The 14,432-nt window shown below is 39.1% G+C and overlaps 1 protein-coding gene across 1 annotated transcript; it reads left to right on the forward strand.

Annotated features, from left to right (window-relative positions):
* Nucleotides 1–8,969: 8,969 nt before the first annotated feature.
* LOC111890555 (uncharacterized) lies at nucleotides 8,970–9,959 on the forward strand. The gene has a single exon (XM_023886664.1). It carries the CDS (start codon nucleotides 8,970–8,972, stop codon nucleotides 9,957–9,959), a length of 990 nt encoding a protein of 329 aa, XP_023742432.1.
* Nucleotides 9,960–14,432: the final 4,473 nt, after the last annotated feature.

The following is a 14,432-nucleotide window of genomic DNA, read 5'->3' on the forward strand; positions in this document are numbered from 1 at the left end:
AACTCCCAATCTTCAATGGACACTGGCAACATTGGAAGTCCAGAAAGAACTGAATCTGTGATTGTCCGATGTGTGGTGCCAAAGGAGTCCATTTGCTTTTATTGCCAAGCGAAGGGGCATTGGAAACGAAACTGCCCTATTTACCTGAGAGATCTAAGAGATGGGAGAGTCAAGACGTATGGCTCTATTTCAGGTAAAATCCATTATCTAACTCCTTTAAGTTCCTATTCTAGATTCTTAATACATGATGTGGTAAGATTACATTTTGATGTTTTGTAGGATCGAAGAAAAGAGAGGAAGCTTAAGGGAAGAAGTAAGCTGAATCTAATCGTGAAGAAATGGATTTCGATCACATTACTTGAAGATTGGATTCTTGAGCTACTACTTGGAGTTAGAATAGATTGTTAAGAAATATGTAATAAAATAGTTTTTCAATTGAATTGCATTGTAAGGACAATTTTTTTTCCATAATAAAATGAATTTTGATTTTATCTTATTTATTTATCCTTGCAATGGCATGTATGAAAAATTGATGTTTGAATGTTTCTATTATTAGCAATAATGGATTTGATTCTTAATTATGTTATTTGTGGAAATGTCAAAAGTTTACCAAATAGGGAGAGTTTCTCATCGCCCAAAGTTTCAATTGAACAGAAACTTAGAATCATGCAATGTGTATTGTATGATGAATGAAAAAACTTTCACATTTAGGAAACTTAGTCTAATTCTTTGACAAAGTGTCGATTGAAGGGCTAGGAGATCGAGTACACTAGGTCGTACGTTGATCAAGTCTACCACAAGAGTCACAAAGATATTCGTCACAATTTACTAATGCTTAGTAAATATGTTTATACTTATAAGATTGAGTATCATTATGAGTTAACTGAAAAAGTTTCAATCAATAGCAGAACGAATAAGAAGAATCAAGAAGGCAGAAGGATAAAAGTTTCTCCATTCTAAGAAGAAGGGAGAGTACCTTTTATTGTGTTTTATGATAAGTCATAATGATTAAGAACCATGTCTCAATTGATCCTCTAAGTGAGTCCTAGTGCAATTGCATGTCTAACAAGAGGAATCGAGAATTGTAGAAATGGTTAAATCAAGAAGTCAATCATACTTCGTTCCAATATCAAGTCTTAGAGTCATACTCCAAGACTATGGCATTGAGTGAAAAGTATTAAGTAGGTTTATAACATTCATCAAATGTGGAATTTGGAAAAAGTTTCTCATTCTTGCATATTTGAAATTGGTAAGTTGTGCTGTCTTGGATAAGACAAAGACCAACTAGGACCAATTATGTGAAATGTTTTGTCTTAATAAGAACTACACTAACGGTTGAATATTTGCTTTGTCAAGAAATGTGTCTTGACAAGAGAATCTTATATTTCAAGGAGTCAGTGGGAGTCTTAATGGTCTTGAAAGGTTTCAAGAACAAATCAAGAATAAACCTAATTGATCATCACTAGCACACGACTTACGGTTTACAACCTATCGTGTTGACATTATTTTGTTTCTGCGCCATTCCAATTGAGTAAATTATGCATGTGAGTTCTACGGGTTCTCATTTGAATGCATAAAGACAAAGTTCCTTGATCGATGGAGAGTACATTGATATGTAAGGATAAGTTGCTGAACTACTTGGAAGACATGGTGGGGACTCGTGTTACCATTAGGCAAGAAATCAAGGTTAATAAAAGTTCAGTCCATATGAATTTGGATTTGTCGCAAACCTTGTTTTTAGCAAATTCACATGGATAGGAACTCATACACCATAAAATCTAAGTGTCATAAGATTCACTCCTTCATGAAAATGACTGTGAGGAAATGCTTGCACTAAGAAAGATCTTAAGAAGATAGCAATTGTGAAAATTATATTCTCAAATTCGATTATGGTTACGGCATCCCTTTCTATAGTTCGAATTGTGAGATTTGGCAATTAGTTTGAACATTTGTAACTTAGTAACATAAGTTCTAAATTGTTTAAACACACATATGAACTATCTAAGGCAAAGGTGTATAAGTTGAAGAAGCTTAGATAAAGGCTTATCGAAGCATCTGGTATTAGAAATATGAATTTCAGAAATTCAATAGGCATTGTTTTTCTGGAAGTTCATTTGTTTTCTAAATACATGTCAAAGCTAGTGGGAGCATAAGTGTTATGCTTATACGATAATCATGATAGTGGGAGCATAAGTGTTATGCTTGTATGATTATTATGGCGAGTATTGCAAGTTAGCAATATTAATTATAGAAAACAAGATTCAATTTGCAAAGTTGCATTGGTTGAAAAGTTGTTTTTCTATAATTAAGGGAGAGAATATTATACTTCATTTCAAAATCTAAAGCTTAGATTGAGAAATTTTAATAAATTTAGTCAAAGGATACATAGTGTGTTCTCAAATTTCGATTATGATTACGGCATCCCTCTTCATAGTTCGAATTGTGAGAATGTGACACATAAAATACTATGGCAAAAGATTGGTAAAGTATCATATCTTTATGTAAGACATTATGCATCGTGTCCCATACGCTTCGGGTATAGGATCGATTGCAAATGCTATAATATTTGACCTTTCTAAATTTTTCCAAATGTCCAGTGCATTAAGAGGGAAAAAGGACTAGAATCGGTTTTGACTAAAAATCGTTAAACAACTATCAAAGGACTATCTAAAATTCGCTGAGGATTTGTCGCTTGTGGGTAGTTGGAAGTATTGTATTGGATGGACCATATCGACATTATTATGAATAGATACGATTCTATTAAGAATGAGTTGTCATATGGCAAATGTGGAAATGTTTCCATATTGGGAGTTGGATATTGAGAATCTATGTCTAGATTAGAAACTTTTATGCAAGAAGGATGTTCAAAAGAATGTACTTTGAATGTGAGACTTCATGTCTATAGAATTGTCTTGTAACAATTTCCGATAGAGTACTTTGTAATTTCATTGGCCAAGTCTTGGTGACTTTTGTGCTATGATTTTGCAAAAGGATCGTTGCATAAAATGTTAGAATCTAGCATATTCTAGTAGTGGCAAGAACCTCGAGTTCTCACACTAACAGTTAGGATTAAGGAATTGTGAAATGAGCATCATTGGAAAAGTTTTCAATCGATCTATTTCACAAAGTAAGGACCATAGGAAACAAAGTGTGCATGCTTGGAGCATGGGACAATTGTTGTTGTAATTCAAGTAATGAGTTGATTATCCGAAACATTAAATGATAAATAATGAGTAATCAATATGGTGGATAAATATAAGTGTTTTATTTACTCCCATAAGTTTGGGGCCATATAGGATTAAGTATTATTGTTATGTTTCAGTTTGCATGTTTTGACTTCCGGAGTAACTAGGTTATTCAAACATCCACAGTCGGTCATACGTTGGAAGTAAGTATGAAGGAAGACTGTCATGAAGAGTCTGTAGATTGTCTGAAAAGTTTAGACATAGCACAAGTTTGCTGCAGAGTTCATGAGTGCTTTGATAAGATTAGAGTATTGGACTAAACCCACGCTCACTTGGATCACTTCATGATTATATTATGAGTGATTAGTGAGACGATAATATTGTATATTCTTGAAACCGAGACGTGTGCGTTGTTATTTGTTGGTCGGTTGCACATTGATGATAAGTAAACGCACCAGTAACTTGGTGTTATAAAACTTATTGTTGTGTGTGATTCGATCAGTGAATGCAAGCGAGCATTTGAGTTGAAGTTTATCCATTCCTTTTACCCAAAGTAGGATAAAAGCGATATATGTGGGCCTCTCGATGATTTAGTGATGACACCTAAGCGCTTGGCCAAGCCAGGACTAAGTTGATGTGTTCAATTGTAGTCTGTTGTGAGTCGTCATAAATCGGAAGTCAGGAAACAGTATAGAGAAAATGATTAAAATTCATGTCTTATGTCTATACGATATCTTGAGAATGGAGGAATATATAATCCCTTATCTAAAGGACACGCTATCTGATAAGATCAGAGTTGATGGCGACTTTTGAAAGTTACGATTGTTGATCAGGTTCTGAAGTTATACAGAAAATAGTTATTAGACTTATCTAAGTGGGAGACTGTTGGATTAATGTATAATTCCATAACTATTTTGGTATGTACTTGACCCGATTATGAGCATGGTCTTTTTGGGTTGACTTCACCATAGCAATATGTAGGATGAATTAAGGAGAGAAAGGTTTAAATATGATTTATTAATATATTATGAGAATAATATATTAAAGGAGAAATCATATTGTTTAATTAATATTAGTCAAGAATTAATTTTGTGGCTAAAAGAGATTAATTAAATTTAGGGGACTGGACTACGATTATTGGATAATTGAGTTATTGGGCTAAGGAATGCTAAAGGAACAAGGGGTGAACGAAATTATGCTGGGAGCCCATCATATTTTCGTCCATGGCCTTATCCAGAAGGTTCCATGGGCTGCTTAGAGTTTAAGTTGTCCATTAGGATTTTGAATGAAACCCTAGCAGCCCACACAAGTATATAAAGGACCCCTTAGGCCCCAAAAACGTGGACAACTGATTCTCTAGGGTTTCTAGTCGTTTTGGACAACTTCCTTTCTTCTCCTCTTCATCCAAGTTGCATAAGGTGTTTGTGACTCCATTAGAGGTGCAGCACTTGAGGCACTAAGCTTTCTAAAGCCAATCAAAGCAAGGAATTGATTGTTATTGCAATATAACAATCAAAGGTAATTCTCTAAACCCTAATTCAGATTATGATATGTTAGATCTAAGTTTATTAGGGTTTGTATGAGCACATAGGATTGTTTCTTATGAATAAAACCCATCATGTTTATGTTTTAATTATGGAAAAAGTCTTCTTCTTAAGAATGTTATTCATGTTCCTAAGATTAGAAAGAGCTTAGTTTCTATTTGTGTAATTAAAAAGCGTGGATATAAACAAGTCTATGAATCTGATAAGTATGTATTATCTAAGTGTGATACATTCGTTGGGTTTAAATATTATTGTAATGGAATGCTTAGGTTGAATGTAAACAATAAAGTTACAGATTCTATATACATGGTTTGTTCTAGTGTTGATGATTCATCTTTATGGCATGCTTGTTAAGGACATGTACATTATAAAAGAATGTTTCAAATGTCTAAAAATGGATTAATACCAACTTTTGATGTTAACAAAGAAAAATGTAAAACTTATATGTTAACTACAATAACTAGACAACCTTTTCCTAATGTTAAAAGGAATTATGTTATGCTTGAATTAATTCATAGTGATCTATTTGATTTGCATTCAACTTCATTCTTAAGAAATAAGAAATACATAGTTACTTTTATAGATGATTATTCTCGTTTTTTCTTTGTATACTTGTTACATTCTGATGAGATTGAACTCGGATCATTTAGATCTTTCACAGGTATAAAGATGATGATCAAACAAAACAAACACAATAGGATTATGAACACAAAATAGAATCAAAGTAAGGCTTATGATTCAAATATAGTCACGCCTCAGCAGAGCTCGATGAAGAACTTCCACTGTAGAGGCGAGCTAGGGTTTACAATACTTGTGAGAGAAAATGATAAAAGTGTTACTTACAAAGGATGCATGCATGCACCTTAAATACTAAAACCCTAGAAGAAAAACATGGACGGTTGGACAGGCCCAAACCGGCAACCAAAACTGGCTAAGGACCGAGCCCATGACATAACACTATAAGCCCAACAATCTCCCCCTTTGCATCAAATGAGGTTAGAGATCATTTCCTTTGAGTAGGCTTCACAATCTTCACCAGCTTGAATAGCCAAGGGATGATTGCAAGAAGAGTCTGCCGAAATTGAATGTACCATCTCAGCATATCAGTAAACATCTTCTTGTCGGCCGCTGAGTTCTGATTACACCTCTGAATGATTTCCAAAATGTGCTCCAAGAAAGAGGTTGAAAACAGGTGCTTATCAACAAGAGCGAACATGCAATTTTGACATTCGCCTCTGATAAACATCACAGTGTGGTGCTTTGTGTCAATCTTGCCTTTGACCATCGAGTTTATATCGCCAGCTCTTCCCATTGGTTTGATCCTGGTTCTCTTGTCAATTGCTGAGGCGATTTCTTGATCCATCTTTGCTACTTCGTGAATGTAGCTAACAAGCATTCGCTTGATATGGTCAATGATCGGTTGATACTCCTGAGGATTTGACAGTAAGATGTTGTTGAGGAGTATCCAGTCGTGGGGGTTGAGGTTTGGTAGATCAGCAAGAGAGAAATTATGAACTAAGCCTTCAGAGCCTCGAGTCACTTTAAATTTCAAATTAACAAACTTCCCTGCTGTATAGGGCTTCAGTACCTTGACGGTTGTGATCTTCTGCGAACTCTAGGTCAAGTACTGGGGCTGAGCGAACTCCAGATAGAACTCTAATAGATCCCGATCCACCTTCGAGTCTGGAGATGGGATGGAAACAGTCGTGTTGAAGCAATGAAAGATGAATGTCTTTCATGTGATTGGCATATCAAACTGCTCATCCTTTGAGTTCTCAAGCCCAAACGACATAATAGGCTCGAGCCAATGCGTGCTCGGTTCGTCTATAGCGCTTCTTTGAAGCGAGTCAATAGTCCATTCTGGAAAAATGGACTTCTTCTTCTCCAAGAGCTCCTTTTCTTTTTGCTACTTCTCTAGCTTAGCCGTTTGTTTCTTGAACTTTTCTTCAAGCTCTTTATCAAAATATTTTGTTTTCTGAAAAGGCTTAGCGGGATTTTCTTCAAAAACATCATCTTCATCATCAGTGTCATCTTCACCAATCTTCTTTTTCTTATTGTCTCTTTTACTGACCGAAGCTTCATTAACCTTCGATTTAGTGGATGACTTTGGTTCAGGAGGAGGTTGAGTTTTCGCCTTTGCCTAATCTCCCCCTTGTTTCGGCTGGACATCAATCACCGGAACACCCTCAATGCGACTTAGGATGTTGTTAGATGCCATTTGATGCATCTTATAGGGTAGTTTTCATTATCATTTTAGCATCATATTTTGTACATTTTCATGTCATTTAGATAAATAATGTTCAGCTCATGTATTTCGTTAGAGTTCCCGTACTGCTCATGTTTTATGTTGATTACAGATAGTTCGAGTGGAGCAGTGCTTTAGGAGCAGTTGGATGCGTGTTTGGAGCTTAAAATGGAGCTTGAAACTTATGGAGTATGTTGAGGAATGATTTCAAGGTGCTTTGGTCAAGAAAAATTCGATTGAATTGATCACACGAAGATAGAATATACAATATCAAAGTTAAAGGATGTTGCTGGCAGCTTTGACCACCTGTCGGTGTTTTGACCATATCTCGAGAACCGTAACTCCGATTGACACGATTCAAAACGATATGAAAAGTAGACAAAATTTCGGACGTCATAGGCACAAACTGCGATCGTAGGTTGTCTCCTTGCGATCGCAGGTGACCTTTTTGCGATCGCAAGTTTGGTCGCAGGTTGCCTTCGAGGTTCTTTTGTGCCAAAAATTCATCCGGAAGTGAAAACTCAAAACCTGCGATCACAGGTTGTCTCCTTGCGATCGTAGGTTGGCCAAAAAGTGTCAAAATGGCATCAGATGTGTTTATTTCAAAACCTGCGATCGCAGGTGTGCCGTTTTTGCTGCTGGACGTATAAAAAGACCCTGATAGCCTTCCAGTAACCTAAGTTGACGATTCCAAAGGTATCAGAAGACGAAAATACAATTTTGGAGGCGTTTCTTCTCTGATTTCATCAATTTCTGAAGATCTGAAGACTGTGGATCATCTCCTTCAAGTAGATTAGTAAGATTAGTTGTTTGATGTCTCTTTTTATCTGTTTTGATCATATTTTAGCCATTTTTGGATAAAACCTAGTTTTCAGTTCTGCAAAGACAAGTACTTTTCATGTGATTGATCATTAGATCTGGTTTTTGATTTGTGTTTCTATCTAGATTCTTCAGTTTTGTTCTTAATGAATGTTTGATTTTGATTCTTGTTAGTTTGATCACCTAGCTAGGGTTTTATCATTCCAGTTAATCAGTTAATAGAATCCATAATTGTTCTTGTCAAATGGTAAAAGTAACAAATATCAGATTGGTTCCGTTTTGGGATTTAACTCTGGTATAAACTGTAGAAATCATATCTTTACGCTTCCGAGCCTGTGAGAAGTATTGGATATTGCTGGGAATTTTACATAGATTATAATGCAACTTTTCTGATTTAATTAAGAGCTTATTTAATTGAACAGTAAAAAGTTAGGGTTAATTAAAGAGATTGTTTTGGTTAACTAAATAAGGTAAAAGTGGAATTACTAGAGCTTGTTAGTTTTTCTCAGTACCAGCTTAGATAGAACGCATCTCAAATAACCAAGTCAATGTTGATTGCATGATTACGAAAGTCACAGCAGAGCTGAAACCATTTTTATTATTGATTTTCGTTTACTTTATTACCACTGCATATCTAGTTATTAGTTTTAATCAAAAAACCCCCATTTTATATTCTATTTCTTGACTAGATGTGCCTGATGCAAAAAGGCATTGACCATTAGGCTGTGACCCTAAGGATTCAACCCTGCTTCCCTATGCTGTATTTTTAGTGCAACCAACAGTGATAATCTATTTGCTTAATATGTGTGTGACAGCGTGTTACTAAATTGGCGCCGTTGCCGGGGACACGGTGCTTTCTAATAGTTTTATGCCAAGAATTTTTCGTTTAGGTACACCTTTAGTTTTTGATCCAGAAATCGAGCGAACTGCAAGGAAACTGAAGAAAGAAGCAGCAAGAAAAAAAAACAATCAGTTGGTCTCTTTGGTTCATCATCTTCCATACGCCTAGAAACCTCCACACCACAAGGCACTTCCTTGTGGAACGAATCAGATCCGTTTTTTCCAAAAGTACCCCCATCTTCTCCTCAAAACAGCCCATATAAAACTTACTCCCCACCCCCTTCCATTAAAACTGAAACCACAGACTCTTCAGGAACCGAATCTGAAGACTTAGTTATGAGTGGAGACGAAGCAGAAAAGACCCTTAGAGAGTGGGCCACTCAAGAGGTCAACCAACAGCCCATTTGCATTACGTTTCCAAAAGCTCAGAACTTCAAACTTAAATCTAGGTTGATTCATCTTCTTCCCACTTTTAGAGGATTGGAAAACGAAGGCCCACATAAATTCCTCAAGGAATTTCATTTGGTTTGTTCAGGAATGAAGCCACATGCTGTCACAGAAGACCAGATAAAGTTAAGGGCATTCCTCTTTTCACTTCAAGATTCTGCAAGAGAATGGTTGTATGAACTCCCATCAGGTTCCATCACCACTTGGACAGAACTCGCAAAGCTGTTTTTAGAGAAATACTTTCCAGAAACACGAGTCTCCAGTCTCAGAAGAGAAATCCTTGGTATCAAACAAGGAAAAAGACAAGCTTTACATACCTACTGGGAGAGATTCAAGAAGTTGTTGGTCCGTTACCCCCAACATGGAATTAGTGATTACCAGCTCTATAATTGTTTCTGTGAAGGTCTAACACCCATGGAAAGGCGGCTTATAAATGTTTCCGGTGGTGGTTCTTTGGGTGACATGACCATAACTGAAATCAGAGAGCTGATTGAGAAGCTGGCGATCGAGTCTAAACATTCCGGGAATGAAGACGATTGGTATCTAGATCAGCCAAGAGGGGTCAAGGAAGTCAACAATGTTCATCTGGAAGCTCAGATATCTGAATTGACAAAAGTTGTGCTGCTCTTGACTAAAGAAAAAGCAGCTGCAAAGAAACAATGTGGGATTTGCTTAAAGACTGATCACCATACAGATATATGCACAATATTGCAAGAGGATACAATTACAGTCAAAGCTGTCGGGGGCTACCAACAGAATTTTCAAAATAATTATCAGCAGAAACAACAATTTCAGCCTCCACCCGGATTTCAACAGCAGCGAAATTTTCAGCAGCCAGGCTTTCAGCAAAACTTTCAGCAGCAAAATTTCCAGAATTAGAATTACCAGAATCAGAACACACATCAGCAACCCAGTAGTTCCAGCATGGCCTTAGAAGATATATTGAAGAGTCTTGCCACGAGCACCCAAGCATTCCAGACCGAAACTAGAGCTAGTATCAAGAATCTGGAGCAACAGGTGTCTCAACTTACCACTTCTGTGGGTCGTCTGGAATCTCAAGGAAAGTTACTATGGCATACAGAAAATAATCCAAAGCACAATGTGAGTGTTATTTCCTTGAGAAGCAGAAATACATATGAAGGCCCAAGCGCATCAGAACCAGAAAACAAAGATGAATAAGAGTTGGTAAGGAATGAGAATCTCCTTTGTACTTACGTAGATGCATGAAGTTGGTAAGGAATAGGTACTTAAGCTGAGCAAAGTTTGAAATGCTGCCTGGTGGCAGCGTCTTAAGCCATGTGCCGACGTTTCCATCAAGGGTCGTTAGGAAGTATGTGCACCAGAACTTCTCGCTAAGTTTCAACGACATCATCGTCCATTCATATGTGTCGATGTGGCTATCTGGATCGGTGGTTCCATTGTACGTTTTGAGCGTCGAGAGCTTTGCTGTGTTTGGTATTTCATAGTCCAACAGCTCTTTGACAAACGGGGACATCACACTACGGGAAAAGTCATCTTGGCCCGGGACAGTCCACGCTCCTTGTTGGTATTGATGATTCATGCCATACGATGGCGGTGTGAAGTAGCCAGGACTTGGTCCATAGAAGGGGTACGGCTGGAATGGCAGCTGGAGGCGATAACTAACGGGGAAAGGGTGCATGGGGTTAAAGGGCTGATCGTTACTGGCTACTGCAGTCTGCCGTTGGCGGGGATAGATGGTCTGGTCCATGCGCCGGCCATTGGGTAGATGGGCGATGGGTGGTTTATCATGGTTTGCGCCAGCGGCAGCAACAAGGTCGTTGAACTCTGTCCACCTGTCATCTGGAAAGACGACGGCGTTGCCAACAACGGTGAAATGTTGAAAACATGACTCGATGGGAGCATTGTTGAATGAGCCGGTTGTGCCTGCTGCAGCGGCGGTGAAAAGAACGGTGACATCTGAAGTTGTGTAGACGGAAGTGGCCCCACCGAAGTCGTTCCTTGATGAGAAAACGACGGTTGTGGAACGCTTCCGGCGACTGCTGTGGAACTTCCTTCGCCCAAAACGACCCTGTTGACCGTTGTAGACAGCGGTGTTTCGTCCAACGCTGTCGTGGGACGTATGGGACTGATCGGTTGTCCCTCACTGCAGTTGGACGCCATTGATGTTTACTTTTGTGCTTTTTGTTTGTGTTCTTCATCTCACAAACGGATGGCGCCAAATGATGCGACCTTGCTCCTGGTCTGCTCGCCAAATCCTCTTGAATATTTAGTTGTCACTGCAAGATCACAAAGAACAAGGGTCGTCAGCCGCTTTCCGGGAGGAGCTCCCAGAAGAACGCTCCGACGGTCAAGTTAGAGGGTGTTTTAGGGTTTTTGTGTATTCTCTCCAAAGACTCGAGAGAGCTTACCTCGTAGGTCTGAGAGTGTACCCTTTTATACCTAGCTCCCTTGCCTGATCCGTACCAGACAAGATCGCTTTTGGGGGGAGACAGGATCAGGGGCGCTGACTGGAGAGTCATGCGCCTTTATCCGTCAGGGCGCTCTTATTGGCTCTGATGGTAATGGGGCGATCCTCCTGCTTGTCTCCTGACCGTTTCTTTTGTCTTGGAGCTGGGAGCGTCTCTAGGAGGGCGCAAGCCTTTCGCTTGTGTGTTCCGCTCCAGAGGGCACCAGCGGACGCTAAGCCTGTTGGGACAAGTTGGCGTGCGTGAGCCTTTTGTTCGTGCCTTCCACCCCCGGGCGTGCCAGCGGACGCTAAGCCTGCTAGGCTGAGCCCGGTTGGCATGTCCGACTCGTGTTCCTGCCGTGCTGCTCTAGGCACGTCATCAGTGATAGTAGTAGAGTTCGGTTGTTAGGACCGAAGGGTAGGTCAGACACCCCATATATGTCTGACGGTGTGTGATGATATGTTTATATGCTGGCATGATATGTTATATGTGATAGTGGTAGTAGGAGGGGAATAGTCCCCAAGTTCGGTTGTTAGGACCGAAGGGTAGTTCGGACACCTCAGATATGTCTGATAGTATGGTTATATGTATGTGATAGTAGCAGTAGGGGTGGAATAGTCCCCGAGGGTCGGTTGTGACGACCGATGGGTAGGTCAGCACCCCAGAATGGCTTGACATGGGTAGGTCAGCACCCCAGAATGGCTTCACACGGGTAGGTCAGCACCCCAGAATGGCCGTACGGGTAGGTCGGCACCCCAGAATGGTCGTATGGGTAGGTCAGCACCCCAGAATAGTCGTACCGGGTGGGTCGGGCACCCCAGAATTGCCTGGCAGTGTGTATGCTATGTGATTGTATGGTATGTGGTATGATGGGGGAACTCACTAAGCTTCGTGCTTATAGTTTACAGTTTTGGTTTCAGGTACCTCTTCAGCGAAGGAGAAGGAGCTGGCACGTTAGCGGCACATCATACACACACTCTTTGTTTTCCGCATTATGAATTATTTTGGGATTTGTTCTTTGACATTAATATGTTTTTACGATTCGGTTTTCAGATACGAGACATGCTTTTATTAAATGATATGATCGGTTGATATTTTGATACAAATGTTGTGCAAATCACTTAATCAAAAATGAAATTTTTGGTCATGAAAATTAGGTCGTTACAGCCATATCAGTAACAATCAATCAATCAACATGCATACTGGCCATCGGCCTGACTGCACTGCCCTACTGGGCCTACAGTCTATCTGAATCTGTCCCGAGCCTTCGGCATGACTGGTCCGCCTCGTAGGCCTGTAGTCTCCCTGGACCGCTCATAGGGTATGTTGGCCTTCAGCACAAAGCAGGATCGCCTCAACCCAACCAACAAGAAAATAACCACGTGCGCATAACTATCATATATTGGCATATACAAACATCAAACACATCTATCTCACTAATCATCAATCATAGAATTCTCTTGTAACTAGAGCACCGACCTACCAGGTCACTAACATACCAATCCCTACGGATCTTAAGAGCATAACATACCGTCTACCCTTATTTCGATCTAACAGATCATAACCACACGTAGCATACCATAACAATAACAACTAAAGGGCCGACCTTAGTGTCGTAGACCCTATTGATATAGTGAGGATAACTCACCTCGCAGATGTCGACTCGAAAGGTAAACTCCAACTCTCGGATCACTTGACACAAGCTACACCACCTATTATCATAGTACAACATACTCATAAGTGCTCAACCTTATAAGGTACTCCATAACCCACTAGTCTGTTGGATATAGTGTCTAAGCCCATAACTATATTTGGTATGTACTTGACCCGACCCGGCATGGTCCATTTGGGTTGCACTTCACCCGAACAATTTAGGGATAATATTTGAGAATAGTACAAGTTATGATTTATTAATATATTATAAGTTCTAATATATTAATATAAGATCATATTATTTAATTAGTAGTGATCTATAGTTAATCTAGGATTAATTTAGTGATCAAAGATATTACTAATTAAATATGGGCTTCTATATTTATATAGTGTGGGCTTATGCTTATTTGGAATGGGCTAGGCTTGGATCGAGAAGTCCATGGATACTCCATGGAGCTTTAACCCATGGATCTCATGGAAATGAAGAGACATGGGTATTTGGGTTTACATGGATGTAACCCTAATCCACCACACTATATAAAGGAGGCTTTGGCTCTTGAAATCAAGCTAGTGAACACTAGTTGACACATGTTGAGGTGAGGGCCGATTTCAAGAGAAGTGTGACTATTCTCTCAAAGTTCCAAGTTTGTGGTGATTTGTGACTTTCATTTGAGGCATCCACATTATTGGTGCTAGGCTCTAAAACTCCAAGGAATCAACTACAATTACAAGGTAAGTGTTTCTACTAGCTTTATTTGATTCAAGTTCCCCATGCCATGCTAGTTAGGATATAAGCCTTGGAAAAATAATTATTTGCATGTATCTTAGACAAACATAGATCCAAGGTTTATTAGGGTTGCATGTACACTTAGGAAGTGTTAGAATGCTCAAAACCCATCAGTGGTATCAGAGCCTAGGCTTGTTTGTTTGATACTTGTTGCAATATGCTTGAAAAAGTCGAAATCTTGCTGTCTGACTGATGGACTCGCCGAGTCCATGGGGGGACTCGCCGAGTCCACTTGTATCTTCAACCTACTCGCCGAGTAGGTTCATGCACTCGACGAGTAGGGTCGACAGAGTGCAGTTTTTCGACTTTAGTTGCTGGAAATGGATTAGAAACATTACCTTGAACTGTTTTGGTACTTGAAAACTTGTTTTAGAAGGTATAATGTCTTTTCTAACTCATTTACAACAACTAGTTATCAAAATTACAAAGATTAAGTGTGATTTTGATATATGAAAGTGTTCATGTTCATGATCTTGTTCTTAT

This window comes from Lactuca sativa, chromosome 6, assembly GCF_002870075.4.
Source record: "Lactuca sativa cultivar Salinas chromosome 6, Lsat_Salinas_v11, whole genome shotgun sequence".
Taxonomy (NCBI): Eukaryota; Viridiplantae; Streptophyta; class Magnoliopsida; order Asterales; family Asteraceae; genus Lactuca; species Lactuca sativa.